The sequence below is a fragment of the Sciurus vulgaris genome (assembly GCF_902686455.1).
Source record: "Sciurus vulgaris genome assembly, chromosome: 6".
NCBI lineage: Eukaryota > Metazoa > Chordata > Mammalia > Rodentia > Sciuridae > Sciurus > Sciurus vulgaris.
The window spans coordinates 83,797,968-83,820,190 of record NC_136466.1 but is presented as its reverse complement, the minus strand read 5'-3'; the positions used below and the strand labels follow the sequence as shown (position 1 = coordinate 83,820,190).

General features: G+C 35.7%; 1 protein-coding gene across 13 annotated transcripts in view; it reads left to right on the top strand.

Moving 5' to 3' along the window:
- PAM (peptidylglycine alpha-amidating monooxygenase) overlaps positions 1–22,223 on the top strand; it is a 290,803-nt gene that overhangs the window by 109,077 nt on the left and 159,503 nt on the right. For all 13 annotated transcript variants that reach the window (XM_079145860.1, XM_079145857.1, XM_079145866.1 and 10 more), the window contains 2 exons: positions 17,459–17,923; positions 18,905–19,025. In XM_079145860.1, coding sequence (XP_079001986.1) covers positions 17,832–17,923; positions 18,905–19,025 — 213 coding nt within the window. In that variant the 5' untranslated portion in view covers positions 17,459–17,831. The remainder of the gene's footprint in view (positions 1–17,458; positions 17,924–18,904; positions 19,026–22,223) is intronic.

Sequence of the window (22,223 nt, the reverse complement as noted above, 5' to 3'; positions counted from 1 at the left end):
GGCGGATGATAGGTCCCTGACAGTGAGCAATCTGTACTCAAAAAAGGCGTTGATATGCTGGCAGACTGCAGGTGATCACAGCAGACAAATGGGGTAAACAGCAGGGGATCGATAAGCAGCAAAATCTGCCTTAAAAAGAAACAGATATCCTCTGCTTGAAACCGGAGTTATGGAGCGACAAGGAACGCAGCTTCCCTCTAGTCTGCCATCTTGGAATCCCCAGAATATTCTTTAATATTGTAAGTTTTCAGATTGAAAAAGCATAGCTAGATATATGAGAAACACCCAAGAAAATGAATGAGAAAGGACCTATATTAGGGCTCATTAATAAATTCAGGATAGGAACCTAAGGAAAACATACTAAAAGCTTCCAGTGAACAGAGAAGAGAGATTGAGAGATACCACAAATAAACTAAAAGAAGTCAGAATGGCACCTGGAGTTTCAACAACAGAATTTTAAGTAAGAAGATAGAAAAGGAATAATGTCAAAATTTTTAGAGGAAATGATGGCCTTCTCAGGTATAAGGGTCGAAAAAGATGTTCTAAACATGATTGAGGAACTGCCCTACGTCTTGAAGTCTAGTAAGAAGAAAAAGGTATGTGTACAGGAAAGGTAACAATCATGGGCCACTACTTGTCTAGTATTGTTTGGGAGAACAATATTTATATAGCTTTAACAAGTCAAACATTGATTAAACCAAAACTTGTGACATTGAAAAGCTGGTGAATAGGAAGGGAAGTATAAGAGCATTCAGTCCTCATCTTCCAACATAAAAAGTCAATAAATAATGTATAGATTGTTAATCGGTAAACCAGAATGTTAGCACAGTGGGGAAAGCCAAGGTAAATGCCAGAAGATCCTGTTAACAGCCAGCCAGAGTTGCAGCTGAAGAACAGGATTTGGTGCATTTGAGCAGAGGACTGCTGTTTTCATGGCAGATTTTTAGTAACTATTTCATTTTTAATCTAGTATACATACTATTATGATTTAAAAAAATTTTTTTTAATGATTTTTTTTTTTTTTTTTTTTTTTTTTGCACCAGGAATTGGACCGGGGTGCTTAACCACTGAACTATATATCCCCCTTTTTATGTTTTATTTTGAGATAGGGTCTTGCTAAATTGCTTAGGGCCTGGCTAAATTACTGAAGCTGGCTTTGAACTTACAATCCTCCTGCTTCAGCCTCCTGAGAATTATTTCCTATTTCTAAACCTGATAAATACCCAAATTTTCTTAGACTTGACTATGAATAACTGTGTCGGATATTTCTTTGTATTCCTTGTTCCCATTTGTTTGCTTAATATTTACTGAGTATGTCAACATATTGTGTGTTAGGAACAGGCATACAACAGTTGGAAAAGGCAAGATGAAGCTCAATGCTCAGTGGATTAAAAGAGAAAAGAATCTGCCTCTGCCTCTGTGGTTTTTTTTTTTTTTTTTTCTTCCAAACTAGAGGTGATTGATTATATCAGGCCTCAGCAAGCATAGTGCATAGAAGTAGGCGCTGAAAATCATACCTACCTCTTCTGACTGACATGGACTTCTTCATAAACCCCCATCCTGCCAGGTAGTTAGGAGATGATTAAACTTTCCCATTAAAAGTATGTGACTTTTCTACTTTTAGTGTTCTCTTTTTTAAAAATTTGTTAATTTTTACAGACTGCGTTTTGATTCATTATACACACATAGGGTACAACTTTTCGTTTCTATGGTTGTGCACAATATAGATTCAAACCATTTGTGTAATCATACATGTACATAGGGTAATGATGTCTGTCTCATTCCACCATCTTTCATCCCCCTGCCCCTCCTCCCTCCCATTTCTCTATTCTCTTTTAAAGTAAATTCAAGTCTCTCTATGAGGCTGTTCCTCCTCTTGCCTTCTTCCTTTCTAAGGGAGCCTCTGGGTGTAGGCTAATTGTGTAGCCTCACCTTCTAAGCATATGTAGTCTCTGGAAGAGGGAGAGTGGGCTGAATGACATAATTTAGAACTAATAGTTCATTTCTGTTCCTTCCTCATTGGCTAAAAGAAGTCATGTGACAACCTGGTGCCTAGTACTCCTCACTCCCCTACCCAGCTGGGCCTCAAGCTACAACAGTTGTGGGATAATACCGAACTAATGTTCTTTTACAGCATATGTAGCAAGTGGGGGTGAAAGCAAATTTACCCTCTGAGGTTCCCTGGAATAAGATGGCAAAGGTTGAATAGGAGAGAAGACATACAGATTTATTAAAATGCAAAAAGAGGAAAAAAGTCACAAATGTGTGATTACCTATTAAGCCACAAATTATTCGGAAGCTTATATACCCGCTTTTTCTTTAGGTGACGGGGAGAATAGGGAATATTAGAGAAACAGTAGATGTGTTTTAGGGCTTTGACAAATAGTAGGCTTAAAAAATGTACAGGGGCCTAGGCCAAAGTTCTGTTCTGAATAACACATACAATGATTTGTAAAAGATTCTCTTTGAATCTGAACTAAAGAAGTGTATGATAAAAGTCTGTCCATGTGTGCATACTTCATTCTCTCCTCCTATGATATGAGTTAGTGAAAACTGAAGGAAGGTACCAGTGTTAATTGTTTTCTTCCTTTAGGAGTGGGGGCAGATCCTAACTATAAACAGGAGCCAGCAGAGGAAAGCCTCTTCAGGCATTTGCTGCTCCCTAAACTCTAATTTCAAATTATCACCATACCGGGGGACATATTTTGGGGGTTATAGTTCCTGTACTTCTTCAGTGCCCTACAAAAAAATCTAATGTTTGGGAAATTTTGATACAAATAATAGAAAAAGAAACATTAAGAGGCAGAAAGCAGAGCAGTAGTCAAAGATTCAAATACATTAACTTGTTGAGCACATTTGAGGGATGGGAAACTTAAATTAGCAGATTCCATTTTGGGAATGCAAAACAGAACAATACATTAGTTGGATCTGCTGGAGCATAGGAACATAGTATTTGGAGAACCTAAAACTGACTATGGGGAGAACTCTGTTCATTAATCAGATGTGCTCTCCAGTTAGTTTAGAAAATTCTATTTCATGTGCATAAACATGCGATTGCTCCACTTCAAAATTCTTCTCTAATTTGATTAGTGTTGACTTTCTCCTTAGGAGGAAAATTCAAATACAGGAGGTTTCAGGAGTGTAAGTGAACTGCTCACGTTGTGTGCATATGTATTACATTTTGATTATGTGTTGGAACATGTTGCATAATTAAACTTAAATATTTTAATGATATCTCATTTGCTCTGTCCTTGGAGGATAATTGTAACTCAGTAAAGAATTTCCCTTCTAGTGTGTTTTTTTTTTAATATAACAAAGGCAACTTTAATGAACCTTTATCTCATTATAATGTAGTACCAATAGTAATTTTAATGTCAAAATAGAAGGTATAATCTATCCTAACTGCTATTCTGTTTTAGGAAAATAATTAATGCTGTTTATTTAATCCATTTTCCTGATTTAAGTATAAACATTTGGTTAAGATAAAACAATGATAAAAATTGTTCACCTCTTTGATAGCAAGGAATTTTTTAATATTTTGTGAAAAGTATCTATATTTATGAAGTTTCAGAAAAAAATAAACTAGATCATCTTAAAATATGGATTTGGCTAATTCATAGTGAAATAATAGTACTGTTGTAGTATATTTAAAAAATAATTTATCTTGAATTCAACATAAATTCAGTTCATTTTAGTTCAATATTATTAGGCAAAGAGGAAGGAATCTCACCTTTTTCTCTTAACATTGTTAATTGATCAAAAATTTAAAGTGTATTTTCCTGTGATATTTGAATTAACTCCACTCATTTAACCATATCATTCTTTCATCTCTTTTAACTTTTCTGTTTATTCACAGATGAAGTTACCATGAAATAAAATACAAATTCCACCATACCAAAGAGCAGTAATTAGCACAATATATTCACATTCTCTTGAATGTACATTCAGTACAGCTAGTCTGGAAACTGCCTTCTCAGTTGGTATATATCCTTGAATCAATGATGTGATCATCTGCACCAGCTGCCATGACTGTGAAAATGACAGGCCAGTCAAGCACAGGCCACGCAGTTTAAACGTATTGACAGAGATATAAGTTTCCCTGAAAATTGTATATGATCAACTTCTTAAAATCATTGTCAGCAAACGGTGGGGTCTATTGATTATTTTTATAGTTTTATTTTGTTACTGGAATTGTAAAAGTTTTGACAATGATCTTAATATATTTTTAAGTAACAGTAAATATGATCTCTGTTAAATCCGTAAATATTGTATCTTTATGAATAGTACATTTAAAGGTCCTTTTCTTTTGAGTGATTTCTATTTTTACCAAATCTTTAGGAATATGCCATTTTAAATGTGGTAACATTCTTGAGGTGGGATTATTGGAAACACTATTTGCCTCATTGATAATTTTACCTATTGTTATGAGTTAGTTGTAACCTGATCAGGAAGTTTTTTTATCTGCATTATTTTGTCATTGAAAGTTATAACCTCAGCATTATAGAAATTCATATGAATTATAATGGGAAGCAAATTTTTTAAAATAATATTTGTGCTTGTATACTGATTTTTTAAAGTCTGTTTCAAAAGAACTGTCTTCCAGCAAAGGAATTCACATGTTGTATCTAGGAATAAATATTGAATTCAAGAGAATCAAGCAGGTAGCAGTAGACTTGACTATTCATATAGCATGTAAGACCCTGTAACACTTAGTTGTATAAGGCATTTCATCTTTTAAAATGCTGTAAAAATCAACTATGTTACACTTCTTGTCAATACTCCTCTAAGCAAATAGGCAAGTGCTACTAATAGGATACTGTCTCTTTAAAATCCCAAGAATCTGCCATTTTATGTTTTATTTATGTAAAGTTTTTATCTTGTCAATATACAATATAAATATATATTACAAAATACAAATTTTATGATAAATAAATTTACTTTCATTTATATTTTATTCCATAAATATCTAACTGCATTTGGAATTTAAATTCATGTTATTTACTTCCACTGTGAATTTCTTCAAGCAGTCCCAATTTGTGGCTAAGATGCATGGTACTTGTCAGTGCTGGCACCCACTGAATGTTCCCTAATACTCCTGACATACTGTTGATAATTCCATTAGAATATAAATGATTATATCTCATCAGTAGAACAAATAATTTAGTTGAGATTTTAGTTATATTTTGACAGTTACTGTGTTTGCTCTCAGTTTTAGTGCTAGGAAAAGTGTGTGAGGTGGGGTCTTTGAGCCCTGTTTTTGATGCTTCAGTGACTGTTGTAAAGTGTCTGCCATCTGGAGATGTTCTAGTACTCTGAAATGTTGCTTGAAGATGAGATATAAATAGGTTCATAATGAACAATGAAAAAATAGAAAGATAAAGGAAAGATAGTAACTTATGATCATTCTGGTGATTACTTCCCAGAATTTGCTTAGTTTTGTTTCTCACACAACCCTCTGGTGGAGCATTATCAATACCCCCTATTTTAGCAGGTGGAATCAAAGTTTAGAAATGTGAATGAATCTCTACAACAGGACTTAATGCCACGATTTCTGACTTTAAGTGCAAGTCTGCACCCTCTGTTTCATATCAGTGGTGTTTATCTTTTATTTCAGAATCCCCTGGAGGAAGGAGTTTTGGGGTGAGAGGAGTCCAGAGTCAACTGGCAGGAAGCAACACATCTCACACTTAGGTGTACCATTAGTCTCACTTATGTATGGTATAAAATACAAATTAATTTCAAAGCATTATTGAATCATTAGTAATTTAGTCTTTATGTAATTTCTTAATAACTACCCAAAGTACAGCCTCTAGTGTGGCCTGGTGGTTAATCACTCCTACCTTCAAAGTCAGCCGAACCTGTGTTTCAGTCCCCACACTACCGCTTATCACAGCAGGACAAGCAAGTTCCTAACCTCTTTGTCTCTGTTTCCTTATCTGCAAAGTGAAGACAATATTATAACATAGCTCAGAGAATACTGTCAAAATTAAATGAAATAGTACATGTAAAGTACTGAAAACGGGCCTGGCATATAGCAAATACCCAGCAATTGTTAAATATTATCTTATTTATTAATAGTGCCATTATTCTAATATATAAGACCAAAAAGTGCCCTTATTTAAAAAAAGAATGTTCCTACCTTAAAGATATAAAGGCAGGAACCATTTCTCCATACCATACTGTCTTGAGTCTTTTTTAAAACTTTGGTCAAAAGTGGCAAACACAGTTAAGCTATTTTACATTTGTCTGTGATGTAAAAACTCAACTTTTAGTTACCATATAACTTAAAAGTTAAGGCATGTAACTTCAGTAATGGAGAGAGAAGGCAAATGAGATCGACTAGGAGTGCCCAGGCCTGGCTCCTGGAATGTTACTGCTGGGACTGCACTCAGTGGGTCTCTTAGGCCTGGAGGATCATGCGCTTCCTCTTTTTATCAGCTTTCAATTAAGTTCTAGAGTATATTGCAAATCACTATGGGAAACCTTGTAAAGAGGATTAAAAATTGGGAAAGAGCAAGCCACTCTTTAAGTACCTTGTTAAATTGAACCACTTCTTCCTAAGCTCAAGACAGCAAGAAACAGTTTAATAGCAATGAAATAAACTCACCACCTGTTTGTGCAGCAGCATCAAAGAGTTCTAACAAACATAAGAATGCTTTGATCATTTTCAGCAAGAAGAAAATTATGAAGCTCTTCACTGATAGTTCATGGGGAGTTTGAGGACACTGATCAAAGAAAACTATTATTACTATAAACTAGAAATTAAAATATCTGCCTATAAGCTACTTCAGTGGCTCACAGTTCTTTCAGTGGTGAATTGCACATTTAAAAATTCAAATGGTCAACTTATAATTAAGCTAAATTTTAATCTAGCTGCTATACTCTAAAGTAAATATTTTTTAAGCAACTGTGTTCTCTTGTTAGTGACTTTCAAATTACCTAGTTGGGATGATTGAGGGGGAAGTGTGCAGTGTATTGTTTTGTAGAATCCCTCTAGGTTACTGCAAACCCAATTGAGCAGAATTACATAAGTAAAAGTGTTTTGACATTCATTCATGGTCTTTAACAAAAATTCCCATAAGTTTTTCAATTATATAATAGCATTACATGATTATAGATTTCACTTTAAGTACTGTAATTATATAGCTGAGAGGCTTGAAAAAAAAGATAGCAAAACTTTTATAATGGGAAGGGGTGTGTTTATGGGCATTTTATTGTACAGATTTGAACATTTGAAATGGAAAACACAAGAATCGTTTGGAAATATGATTCTCTGCTATGGGAGAAAATGCTTCTCTGTGAGTAGCACAGAAGCAAAAGATAAAGTTCAGTGTTGTTTAAGAGTGAAAATCTCGACATTTCCTGTAGATTTTCTTAAAAGAAAAATACTTAATTTGTAGCCTCATGTTCTGGGTCTGAGCCAGTTTGCATGTGTAGTTAGTAACTCTTGCCTCTGAAGTCATTGGAAGACATTTAACAAAATTTAAATGAAAATGCATCAGGAGCAACTATGCTTAAGGATGTATAGTTATAAACAGGAAAAAAAAATCACAAACATCTCATAAATAATGTACTGCTCAATGGCAATAAAAGGAGGAAAGACAGAGCCCCACTTTCAAACCACATCCAGGGGAGCCCAGTACACTTAATATTTGCCCTTAAATGCAGTTTCCTCCCGCCATTCTATATTAATTTCCTCTTAAAAATAGAATCAAATATTAATACAAAGATCCACACTAAATAGTTCTGCAAAACAAGGCTAAAGGCCTGTTCTCCAAATTGACAAGAATGTTGAAGGGAGAAACAAGGTGATAGCTAAGGAAGTGTTTTGTCCTCTTCTTCTGAAACTACATTCTATGTGATGATCCGAGCTTATAAATAAATAAGATAACCTGGTGGGCAAATGAGTAGAATACAAAGGAGCTGTTCTACCTCTGTGACATCATCAGAAACTATTGAATGCTTTTTCTGTGCAGTTCAGTAGTCTCTTGAGAACACGCCAGTGCAATCCTTTGAGCTAAAAGACGTGCGCTGTTTGGAATGCAGGGATCTGTTTTATTTTACAGTAAAATATGCTAGCACTGAATTTAGATACATGTGTTAGGAAGTAACATTTGTATTAGTCAAAGCTGAGAAATTTAATTACGAATTATGTCTCTTGTTATTTTCCCCATGGATGTATTTGTAAGACCAACCAATTGGATATTTAAATGGACATATTGAAGGGGTATCTGGAACTAATTATGGAAATCAAAAATAAATTAATAATAAAATAAACGAAAAAATAAAATGTATATTTTTACTGTTGACAAGTTCTTATTGCAGTAGTATCATATGCTGAATGGTACTCCTGAGATTTTTTTTAGCATATATATTCTAACAGGTACCCAGTCAATTTTGACTTACAAGGAAAGGATACTTCAAATTGGCTACATACTAGAAAAAAATGATTCCCAAATAAATCCATGTGTAGAAAATGCCATTCAATTTGGTGTCTTGCTAATGAATAGTACCTTTTAAAAAAGAGAAAATTTAGCATATTTAAATGAGTCAAATCCTATGATATACATAAGATGAAGTTTACTTTCCTATGTTAAGAAAGGGTGTCGCATCTCAGGGATCACAGCAGAAGTGATTTTAAGGTATTATCTAGTAATGTTAATGAGGAAAGCTACCAGTGTACAAAACAAAAAAACAAACAAACAAACAAAAAAACAAGCAACTGCTCCTGAGTGCTAAACACTATGTGCTGGTGGTTAAAACAACTACTTTTTGTCATAGGATGGTGGTTTGAAGAGGTCTGCAGGAGGCCTCTACCAGACCTTCCAAGTTCTTGGCTCCACGGCAGAAAAGAATTTAAGAGTCAGGCCTTAGCAAGAAGGAAAAGATTTATTAGAAGGTGAAAGATGAGAGTATGCACTCTCAGAGAAAAATGTGGGCAATCTCTAGTGAGATGCACACCAGGGCTTATATCAGGTTCTTATTAGGGTTCAAAATTAGATGGAATATGTATGATTCAAAGGGGCTGAGATTCTCTAGTGACTGGGAAATGTTGAGCAAGATTGTGTTTTGCCCTTAGGGTTTCTAGTTTGGTATATAGGTTTCAGCTTAAGTCAGTGTCTCTGCTGGTCCAACAGGTAATTGGGCAAGAGGGTTACGGTCCAATCAAATGTTTGCCTCTAGCCTCACAGCTTAATGATCTCTTTCTATGGAGGTCTTGCTTCTCTTTTAATACATTCCAGAAAACGTAGAGGAAATGGAAAATTACAAAGCAATTCATGGGCTGTTTTGTGTATTGTTACTTGGGGATCCTTTTCTGTCCCTTCGGCTCCATTGTCCAGCTCACAAGTTGTTTGCTCTCTATTTTAACAGGGATATTTTTCCTTTAGAGATTCAGTGTTCTCTCTATCCCTAAATTTCTGTCTCATTTTGATCTCGGATTGTGAGAGCAGAGAGGGAACAGTGGAGACTGTGGCAGTCTGCAGACTGCTGGCCATGTCTGTAGAGAAACAATGCATGCATGTTGCCCTGTGGGAATGAGGGTTTTGTGTGAAATCTTTAATTTTAAATGTTTACTCAGAACTCAATTTCAAGGAGGAGGTGGGGAGACCCTGTTAGCCATACAAAACAAACTTTTGGAACAAGTTTGAACCACAGTCATATGCCTCTGATTTGTTTCCTTCTGAGTGATGTTTTTAAGGTAGTTGAGAAAATGTTATTGTTTCCTTTCATAAGAATGGCAAAGAGAGTAGGTTACATCATATAGTTGAGTAGTTAATGGCTTAACTGTGGTTTTGGATTGCTTATGTTTATATCCTAGCTGTGTACCCACAGCAAGATTGCTAATTCTTTCTGTATCCCAGTTTGCATTTCAGTAAAATAGGAAGTATAATACAGATTTCATAGAGTTGTGAGAATTCAGGTGAACTGAAGTATATGAAGTACTTCTTTAGCACTATGCCTGGATATAACAATTGCTCATTAAACATTAGCTATTATTATTTTATAATAAAATTGTTCAGAGGATTTGCTTATTTATTGCACTTAAAACATCTCCTACAAATGTGAAGGGTTTGTTTTGTGTTGAAGGGTATGAGTTAAGAACATAAATTCTGGTGTTAGCAAGTTAGAATTTGAGTCTTTGCTCTGCCACTGTGTAACCAGAAAAAGTAAGTTAATTTTTCTAAGCCTTAGATCCATCATCTGGAAAAGGAGAATAATAACCCATATCTCAAAGTCATAGAATTCAGTGAAATTATATACATAAAGTCAATGCCTAGAAAATGAGTCAATAAATATCACTTGTTATGATTTCTGTTTTTGCATTCTTTAGAAGTTCCATATTTAAAAACCACATTTAGTCATTTATGTCTTATTTTATGCATTGAAAGAAAATGACATTATATCTGATTTCCACAGTAAGTGTCATCTTAACGAACCACATTACATTAGTGTTCCTCAACCAGGATGATTTTACCCTTCAGAAAACATTTGAAAATGGTGACATTTTAAGTCGATGCAACTGAGGTCAACATTACTGCCATTTAGTGAGTGGAGGCCCAGGGTGTTGCTAAATGAGCTGAAATCCTGGACAGCCCCCTGCAACACAGAATTGTTCACCCCAAAATATTAATAGTGCTGAGCTTGAGAAACCTTGCATTACAGCTATATAACCACTATAATGTTTCATTTGAAATGTTCTTACTAAGTGAAGGACAGGGAGTTCTTCTTTTTCAAGCTACTACATAACTGTCAAATAGAAGTTAACTTGTAAATTGAAATCTATACAATCAATTCAGTAAAATATTTTCAAATGCATATATCCCTATTTTCTTCTGGCTACAAAAGAAGCAAACAGGTAAAAATTTAAAAAACTACCAAAGTAAATGAGTAGAAAGTGTTTTTTCCCATATAAAACCACCGGGAATGCAATAGTTTGAGTTCAGTACCTCAGATTTTTAAATCATGTGTATTCTTTCTATAGTTTATTTATTTAAAATTAATATCCTCCTTTTACTTTCCTGAATAATATAGTCCGAAAGCCATTATGTGAAGCAGAGAATGTAGATGTTTAGGAAAGTTGATCAGGCAGGGGGTTCCAGAATCCTAAGAGAGTAAGGAGATAGGAATATCATAGAATTGGTGACCTGGTATGTTAGCTTTCTGTTACTTTAGCAAATACTTAATATAATCAATTCTAGATAGAAAAGGCTTATTTTGGCTCACAATTTTGGAGGTTTTAGTCCATGGTTGGTTGGCCTTGTTGCTTTTGGGCTTGTGGCAAGGTAGCATATCACGACAGAAAGTGCACGGAAGAGCAAAGCCTTTTTACCTCATGGCTAGGAACAAACAAGAGAAAAACAGGAGCAGTTTGGGGTCCTTTTTTCCCCTTCAGTGGTTTGTCCCCTGTGACCAAAGACCTCCTATGAGGCCTCACATTTCAACGTTTCCACTACCTCCTACTATGACCAAATTGGGGACTAAGCCTTTAATATGTGGACCATTAGGGGACACTCCAAATTCAAACTATAGCACCTGGTATGGGATATTAGAGCCCAAGCAGGGTGAAAAGGGCATCCCAGGATAGAGTGCCACTGAAAGGCCAAGTGGGATGAAGGGCACAAGGAGAAAGATTTGGTGCAAAAATCAAGGAGGTGTACATGTCAAGCAACACAAATGCTAGCTGGAAGGAGCCATGATTGAGACAATCTGAGTATCAAAGTAAGTTATGTAGCAATATAAAGTTAACAGATTAAAACCCTTGAAGAAATAGGTAACGAGTCTGTTACAATATAATAAATGAAAAAATTGAAAGTTTGATAAGCAGAATATTTATAATGATAAAAGTGTCTCCACCAAAAAACATTAATCAGAAAGGGAAAAGTGTAACTGCACAATGAAAAAGAATGGTAGAAACCTCCTGAATCAACTTGTCAAATTTATCATCATCAGTAATGAGACAAGTCAGACTCATGCTACCATCTGCAGAAAAGCTGTGAAAGTCAGCTACCAAGAAGATGATCCTCACTTCATAGTGTTTATGTGCTTAGGTATTCTTCTCGCATACCAAGGGCTGCTGATGAGTAGCCAACAAGATGCTACAGTAATGATGGTATGTAACTTCTGATGCTATATCATGAAAGTCATCATGTATTTGGGAAGCCAGCTGCCATGGTGTAAGAACACTCAAGCGGCCCTAAAAAGAGAACCACATAGTGAGAACATGTTGTTTCTGCAAGCATCCAGAACTAATTGCCAGCTACATGAGTGAGCCTTTCTCATAAGCACGTCATCTAGCTCCCATGAAGCTCTCAGATGACTACTGCCTGACCAACATCTTGACTGCAGCCTCATGGAAAACCACTCAGCCAAGCTTTTCCTAATGCACAGAAACTGTGTTAGATAATACTTAGTATTTTCAACTACTACTAAGTTTTGAGGTAATTTGATGTAACAGTGATCCTTGAGTGGAACTCAGCATTGCTTTCTGTGATATTCCTGCCCAAGATGCATAGCCTGAACCTGGTCCTAATGAAACACAAAACAAACACAAATTTAGAGGCATTTTGCAAAATAACTGCCTTATAATCTTTCATAATTAGAGTTGAAGTCATGAAAGTTAAAGACAGGCTAAGACAATGTCCTGGAGCGAAGAAGACTAGATAAGTGACAATTTCCATGCAGTGCCTAATTCTGAACTGGATCGTTTCGTTTATAAAGGATATTGCTTGGCAAAGTTTAGAAACTGAAGATTAGATGATTGTAAAGTATCAGTGAGAAATTTAAAATTCTATGGTTGTATTGAGTTACACAGTTAGATGCATTTGTTTCTAGGAAGTCACACTGAAGTTTCAGGGTATTGAAGCATCAGATTGGTAGCATCATTCTTTTAAATGGTTACAGGGAAAAAATGGTTATCTATACTGTACTTGCAACATTTCTGTAAGTTTGGGACTAAAACTTTATGCAAAAATAAAAAAAATAATATATCACAGAATATTCTCTAAGCTATAAAAGCAGACCCATATTGTCCTTTTTAAAAGAGATTCATAGAATTCTGGCTACAAAAATACATATTTTTGTTACCAGTCTCCTATTCATGGACATTTAAATTGCTTCCAGTTCTTTGCTATTGTAAACATTCAGTTCTTTGTTGTTTTCAACAATGCTGCTAACTATCCTTATAAACATATTGGTTCCCTGGTTCAGTCTTTGCCCAAGAGTATATCCCCAGAAGTCAAAATAGCTCTGTGAATGGATATGCATTCTTTAATCAGTTTAATCATAAGTCATACTAGAAAAACACGTAAAATCTGCTTAAAAGAAAATGAAACTGATAATTTGGTAGTTATTTTTTGCTTTTCCCCACTAGAAAATAATTTCTGTAGGAGTGAGAACTTTATCTGTCTTGATTATCATCACCCCTAGCATTCAGGCACTCGATATGTATTTATTGCAACAATGATAACAGCAATCATTTATTACATGCCTGACACTGTTCTAAGAATATTAATCAGCTATTCCTGGCAATGGCCTTTATGAGATAGGTAGTATGATTATTTCTGTTTTGCAGATGAAGAAAAGGAGACAGAGAGTCAAAGTACTTGCCCAGCTCAGGTGACTAGTAAATGGAAAAGCTAGGTATCAGACACTTTTCCTTCAGTTTATAAGTAGCCATTATGCTATACTGGTTCACTTTTGCTGAGCAAATAAGTCCATGAATGAATCAGTGGCCAATATATTTATTTGAATCTTTAAACAATTACAGATTTCAGCTAACTTTTTTTTTTTTTTTTTTTCTTTTTTAAATGAAAATTAGAGGGAATGGATTGCTCACTTTGTAAAAGCCAAATTGGTTTTATGGTCCTCTGGACTAACCTGTACTTAGGACCTTTTAATAATGCTGCACCTAGAATTAACATCCACATGGGTATCTATAAATCATTCTCCCCTGAAGAATTTATGGAGATGTAAACAATATTTGCTTCGTATTATCAGTAAAATAGTAAATCTGGGCCTGTAACATGAATCTAGGAGGAAAGACTTTTATTACTTGCTTTTCAAACACATACTCTGCTCTCAACTTGTGCCCCTTTGCCCCTGCTGTGCCCTGTACCTGGCATGCTCATTGTCCACCTCCTGCAGTAGAAACTGTAACGGTCCTCCAAGGCCCTGCTCAGTGGCTGCTGTTCTATTGAAGACTGCTTTCATCCTTTCCTTTTTTTTCCTTTCTCTTGAAGTTTTCTTTTCTTCCTTAAAATTCCCTGAGTCCTTTTTAAAGTACTCCTATAGGAGAGTACTTTCTAAACATATCTCGTGTTAATTGCGCAACATTCTCATCTCTCAATGGACTATATTCCCTTTTAGTTTTATTGATCTTATAAAATCCCAATATGTATCACATTATTTTGTATCAAATATGAAATTAAGTTTTTTTTATGAGTCAAATGAATGATCTCAGGAAAATATGTTGTAAAGTTTTAAAATTTTAAATGAGAGATGAATAAGATTTTTGAATATTATGTGTTCCACATTATCAGGAAAAAACAAATGAAATAAATTTTTTTATATGATGGATTTGTATTTTGTCTTTATAAGGCATCAAGAAACAAGGATGATTATGACCTTTCATTTCTATAATAAAAGGTGTTCTATTCATGGCTACAAATATCAACCTTGCTTCTACCCACAACTTCAATTCCCTTTTCTTTAAGTGAGTGGTTTAGGGACATCAAAGGTAGTAAAATCAATCAGAGATAAGAGAAGTCCCCCTCCCCCACAAAGGCTAGTTCTGAAGGGTGTGCTTCTGTTAGAGAATTTTAATAATAAATTTGTTTTCAAGTGTTTATATAATACCAAATCTCCTTGCCAACTGGAGGAAGGACTGTCTTTAAATCCTGTTGTGAATGAAATGATAAAAAATAATCCTTTTCTCACATTTATATGTAACAACTAGGGGATGTTAAGTATTGTCATTCAACAGGATTCTACTTTGTTTAGAGCAAAGGCAATAGCACAGCTGTTAGACCCTTTGTTTCTCTTCCCCCTAGAGTTCTTTTCCTTTACCCACAGGCTAAAGACAAAGCTGAAGGTTTTTGTTGCTGAAAGCTCAAACAGCAAACCAAAGAGAAAGTTCAAACAAATATTATCAGTCTTTTAAAAATGTCATTGCTTATGTAAATTAACTGGGGTCCTTGGGTGCTGGTGAACCTCAAGCCTCTTTGAATTGGTTGGATGTTAAATTATGTTTTTTAATACTTTTAATTAATTAATTATTTTTATGTGGTGTGTAGGATCTAACCCAGTGCCTCGAATGTGCTAGGTAATCACTCTACCTCTGAACTACAACCTTAGCCCCTTAAATTGTTTTATTGGTATTTGGTGTATGTCTTCTATGTGGAAAGTACTGACCATATAAAATATCATTAAATTTAAATTTAAGTTTAGTTAGTACTTTTGTGTTTGTCCCCCCCCTTCTCTCTCTTTCTCTCTCTCTCTCTCTCTCTCTCTCTCTCTTGTTTTGGTTTAACTTATTATGCTGTAATTTCCAGAGGACAATTAAGAGACTGTATAGTTCAGCATGTCTGTATGATCTTACTGGGATTTTTCTTCCTTCCTTTCTTTTTAAATTTTTCTTTGTTCTTTTCTTTTCTTATCTATTTTTTTAAATTTTTTTATTTTTTGGTACTGGGGGTTGAACCTAGAGCATCTTGCATGTTAAACACATGCTGTACCTCTGAGCTATAGCTTCAACCTCTGATTTTAGTTATTTATTGTTATTCATCTGGCCAAATGACTTGACATTCTCTGAATCATGTTTTTAGTTACTAATTAAAATAAAACTTTTAAGAAATCTTTTTTCCTTTAGAAGTATTTTTACATTGAGTATCATACATTTTAAAAGAATGCTTTCTGACTTAATTTACAGATTTGATACAGAATCTGAGCTATATTCAGATCAACAGTAAAGTCAAAACATGAATATTTAAAAATTTAGCCTAGTTGAATCCTCTTTATGAAATACTGAGATTCCACACTAGTTTTGTATGGCTTTTCTAGGAGCAAAAGGAAATTTCCCCTAGGTCCTCTGAAGGCTCCTTGGAATAAAGAAAGATTAAACAGGAGAAAAGGCATACACACTTATTAACTTGCCAGTGGGGAAAAATCACAGCACAGGGGACAATCACAGGAGTGTGATTACCCACTAACTCCAAATTATTCAGAAACTTACATGCCCTTTTTTTCTGTAGGGGAAGGTCTTGTAAATAATTATTAGGTGAGTGGTCCCAGAGAGAATCTTTTGGAATTTGCATCTTGTCATGGGAGTCCGTCCAGTGTGGTTACATTCCTTAGTCTTCTTTGCTATGATAGTGGGGTTTCATGGTAAGGTTGGTAGTTAATTGTGTTCCCTTTTTCATTTTGGTCTTGGTGTGTGAGGGAATTCCAGAGAGAGCCACTCCATGTGCTTGTTCATAGAGGAGCAAGAAAGGTTAGAAGCAGCTTGGTTCTGAGGCTGCTTTTAAAGATTTTAAATTTTCTTTAGATCAAATAGTTCAGTATGCCAAGCAAAACACCATATTTTGGTGGTAACCTGCTCTGAGCCCTAACATCTCTCAATTATATTAATAGGAAGTTCTTGATTATACTTAGCCTTTGTAGAAAATTCATTTAGAGCTAGCTGAAATTCTGTTTTCTCTTATCCCGTTTTGTAAATAAACAAACTTTATTTAGGAAAGAATATCTTTAGGGAGGCAAGCATTCTACCTGAGAAATTATTACTTTGCATATTGTAATTATTACCTTGTATATTACCTTGTATATATTAGATTTTTAAATGAGCATTTAAATATCACGTTAGCTGCCAGGTTTTGATTTGTTTTAAAATAATTCCCAGAATTTGGGCAATTACTTCTGTGACTATTCTTGGGAGTTCTTGACGGGGCATCTTTATTCTCTGTCTGTAGCTCTGGGATGCATGTATATGAACATGCCTTTGTTCTCGTGTTTTTCTATGGATTGTTGTTGTATACAAGTGCTTTGTCCTTGCCCCTCATTCCCCTTGTGCTGTAGTAGATCATTTATGCAAATAACTTTGTTTACATTGAGCAGAGGTTTTGAAGTGCTTTTGGGGGGAGTACTAGACCGAGTAAGAAGAGATCCAGAAAGTGGGGTGAATGTGAGTGAGGGTAAAAAGAGGAGAGGTAAGAAACATAGAAAAAACCGGGAGTGGGCCGGAGGGAGGAAGATAAGCAGAAGGCAGAAGAGGGGCTATTGCTCTGGGGGTTGTGAAATCTTGGGGGCTTGTGGTCGGGGAAGGGAGATCAACAAACCAGCCTTTTCCCCAGGCTTGGGCTCGAGCTTGTGAAACTACTAATGCATTAAAGAACCTCAGCTGGGATTTGCTGAGGACAAATGCTGTAATGTGTTAGTCATCCATTATCTGCTTCTATTTTTGCAGGTTCTGAATGATGACTGACGCGCGTTTGTGTGATAGCCCTTACAGTCCCTGTCATTCCGGAGTGATAAGGAACTCGCACGTCTAGCCCCAGCACCAGGGCGAAGCAGCAGCTCTGGAGGAAGGCAGGCTTCCGCTGGCCGCCCGGGCAGAAGTACCGCCTTCCCACGGGTTGCTGCCCGCGGCTCGTGACCGAGACACCTCGCCGAGTCCAGCTCGTGGCTCTCGCAGGCAGCTGGCGTGTGGCGGCTGCAGGACGCCCGCCGCGCCCGGGCCATGAAGTAGCGGCTGCCCGCGGCGCCGCTGCCTAACCGCCCGCCCCAGCCCCGCGCTGCGCTGCCCGGTCCTCTCCCGGCGGGGCCGGAGCGGCGCGGACATGGCTGGCCGAGCGCGCCGCCTGCTAGTTCTCCTCCTGGCTTTGCAAGGCAGCTGCTTGGGTTTCAGAAGCCCACTTTCTGTCTTTAAGAGGTGGGTGTGTGGGGGGGGGAATTTTTTTTTTTTTTTTAAACAGGCAAAATACTGTTTGGGTGGTTTGTGCATGCTGTTTAGAAATGTATCCACTTTTATGAACAAGTGTTGGCGAAATATACAAGGTTGATTTTCTCTACAGAAACTATTTGGAATTTTAGCCCAGTAACTTCTTGTAAAGTCTCCTTTGCAGAAAAAGCCCACTGTCTTATAGCAGAGCTGCTGATCTGGCTTTTAAAACTCCAATTAGAAGTTGTGATTTCCAATACTAATCACTCCCTCTTGGGGAGATATTTCGGAAAGTACGATATAGTCATATAGACTTGAATGCCTTCCTGTTTAGAAAAGCTCGAAGAATAAAATATCAAGATAGATCAGTGGTTAGGAGAAGGAGATCATGGACTGTAATCGCTCACTAAGAAACATTGAGCTGTATACACACGCCTCATAATTACCACATTAAATATTTATGCACTTGTACATTTGTAATTCACAGCACAGTCTTTTATTTCCTCCTCATATAACTCTGCCTTCTAGCAAGATTATGATCAGTCTTTTGTTTCTGACTTGTAATACCGGACACTCATAAAATAGTTCCAAAAAATTTTACTGGGTTATGGTTAATATTTGCCATTGGAAAATTGGCATGTGTATGATAATTAAAACTTCTAATGTATTAATACTGTAATAAATTTTCCTTTGTTAACTAGTATCTTTATTAACTAGAAAAAATGTATGTATTGACAATTTTTATTGAATCAAGTTTTGAATGTAGCTGCTTGATTTGATTTGATTTTGTTTATAAGTTGGTTGTATCTTGTTCATAGACAAAGTGCGGTTCTGAGTGTGTTTGACAACATTGTATAGTCATCACATCTTTAGAGCCTTTTCTAGGCCTGTATCAACAATCTTTAACCTTAAGGTCCTAGAATTCCTGTACCCATTGTATTCAAGAATGTTGAAACTGTCTTCTTTTTCAAGGTTTAAAGAACCTACCAGATCATTTTCCAATGAGTGTCTTGGTGCCACCAGACCAATAATTCCTATTGATTCATCAGATTTTGCATTGGATATTCGCATGCCTGGCGTCACACCTAAACAGGTGAGAGATATTCCTTATTTAATTATTAATTGTTCTATATACAATCTGTAATTAAAGTAAGGAAACTATATTTCTAGATGCAGTTGCTTGTGCAAAAGTAGGCATTTGCTTCAAGTTCCCTCAGGTAGGACCAGAATAATTGAATATTATAAAAGGGGTAAATTTTTCAAAGTAAATCTTTCAGTTAAATTTGTTTTAAAATTTTACTCATATTATTATTTGTTGTTTGAAATGGAACCTTGTAAATTTGCATGCTGGAACTCTCCAAGGAGTAATGTCCTTTGTAATGCAGCATGCAAGTCTGCATTAAAACATGAAAAATTATTCCAATAAAAAATGATATTGAGCAGCTGCAACTAAGAGACTACTTTGTTTAAATATTCTTCTATAGCAGCTACAAGGTGAGAAATAAAAATTTGTTTACCATCACGAATTTGAAAAGCAAAACATTCTACACTTTCAGAAGTTAGGAAAACTGTTCTTACAGGTGGCTGATTGTGTTTCCTTTAGCCTGACTTGCCTGTTATGAAGACATTTTGAAGAAATTATGATAGAGCTCAGACAAATATCTTATAGAGCATTTCAAATGGAACTAAGTTGTTGCTGGGGCTATCCCTATTTCAGGTACACACGAGAAGCTCAAACCCACTGCTGTCATGTGTGCAAGGTGTTTCATTAAGCAAAAAAGGCCAGAATTAATTATGTTTTGCAGCCAGGCAGTGCAGGGATTTATGTGTGTCATTAAAAGACAGTCCTCTCCTTTTGAAGGGCTGCAGAGACCTGGATGTTGAAGAGCTGCAGTGGCTGATGACTCATTGTTGCAGAGAACATTCTATTTTTCTTTTCTTTTTTCTTCTAGTTTTGGGAAAATAAAAGTATTCTACTTACTGGGAAGAATTCTTTTTAAAACTAGCATTCAAGAATTCTAGAAATGAAGTGTGGGCCCCCACCCTTAGCAACTAAGGATTGACATTCATTTACTTGAAAACTTGTGTATGATCTAATGTCTATGAGTAACTACCACTGAGAGACCTTCACCCTCTCCCTATTCCCAAATGACCATGCAGGTGACTTTTCTGTGCATTCAGTTATTAGTGTTCTGGGCTTTAATTTCATAAACTCTTTATTTGATATTTAGCCAATGTGATGACATTAAGATGAGGAGAGAGGAACAGCCCCTCCTTTGTAAAGAGTGCCTCTTCATGTCTCTTCTCACTCTTAAAAGTCAATTTCCCCCTTTATGTGCTTAACCTTAGCTTATATTACTTCTTTTAAAATAATTCGTCTTTGATCTTTTCCCACAAGAATATCATTGTTTTAATCAAATAGCCATTTATTGTTGTTATTATTCTGCTATTTTTCCTTATTATTATTTAAAAGTAATAACATTTAAATTATTTAACAACTACAATAATAATAGACAACTCCATTGGGATCAATAATCTCAGGAAGAATTACTGGAATTGATTACAAAAATGTGTAACAGCTTCTTTTTCATAAGACAATATGTTGATTCATTTTTATAATCATATAATTATTAAAATAATTCCATTGGAAAATAAGATACATTATTGAAATTACCACTTTTTACTTTGCACTCTCTGTGTTCAACTTTGCTTTGTGCAGTGTACATTTGCTGGTTGCCTTCTCAATTTATTCAAGGAGCTAGTTTTCTTGTTGTTCTTTCTCTGAGACCTTGTGGCTCCTAGGAGCTATTTACTGAGGCTTCAGAGTTGGAACAGTGGACTAGTATCAGCAAATGACTGCATCTTACCTCCCCTTCCACAACGATTGGTTCAGGAAAAGGTTTGTGACCTAGATGAGCCCAATCAAAGCTCAGGATTTCTGCTGGGAATGTATATTTCTGTTGCACAAGCATGATAGGCATGTAGTTCTAGGGTCTGCTAGTACATGAAGGAACCATGCCTAGACTAAAACTAGTACCAGATAAAGCAACACAGAGTCCAAAAGAGTGTATTTTCTTGGTTACATAGGTATGTACAAAATTTTCAATTATGTTTGCCTTTCTTATTTTAAGTAGGTTAAGTTGCATTTGTCTTATTTGCATATAAAACTATCTAGTAAATGATCCAGTTGCTCAGCCAGAGCAGCTCAGAACTGCTTGTTAAATATTTCTTCCACATTTACTAAACTGTTCATTGATGATGTGCCATAAGTACTTGATTTTTTTTTTTCTGGCTGACATGCAGATTATATATCTTGTAAGCTCTCATGGTAAATGATAGACTTGCTATTGACTATGCCCAAGGGAAAGATGGATATAGATCCCCCTGGGACCTCCTCTTTCCTCCTGAACTTGGTATTCTTGGTGAGGCAGACCAAGAGCTATGTTACTGTAAGTTCTTTTGGTGAAAAAAAAAAATCTATTCTTAAAGCACAGATAAAACTAGAGTTAACATAGGTCTTTAAAAGGAAAGGTGATTTTTAAAAATGAGGAGGGAAAAAAATTATAAAGTATTAGAGGGAAGAAACAAAAGGTGTAGGGGAAGTAAGAAGAGTTGACCAAAATAACAACACAATGAAATGTACAAGAAAATAAAATGGTAAGAACAAAAATTAAGGGAAAGATTCAGGAATAACCAGAATATGAAAAGCAGAATATTTTTTAAATAATATAAGAAAAAAGAGGAGTAAGAAACATGCAAAATCTAGGACAGATGTTGAGGAGTTAAGATGCTTGTTTTTAAATGATAGAGGATCAATAAGAGCAACAAAACATAAAGAAAAAGGAGTACAGGAGCAAGAGCTTCCATTGGTAATTCAGTCAGACCAGGTTGATCAAAGAACCGTATTCACTCAACATATTTTTTTATAAAGTACATCTTAAGTTTTGACAATAATGAAAACTACCTCAATGCATATGATGTGAATCCTTTCTTTGGGAAAGAGACCTTTAGGTAAGCTTAGATAGAAAAACAAGCAAATGTAGAATAGAGGTGGAGAGAACTATAGACATACTATAGAGAGTACATCTCTGTAGCTGATTTTCCACATGGAATACAGTTGTAGGTTAGTGTCTTATCAGAGGATATCCAGTGTGTCAGGCTTCCCTATTAGTCGGTTCAGCCATATCACAGGACTTCATAGTGGCCATTAACAATTACTCCCATTAAACCTGATTTGGTGAGTCCAAGAAAAGTAGTTTTTTATTATAAAATAAAAACCTTTTTTGATGTT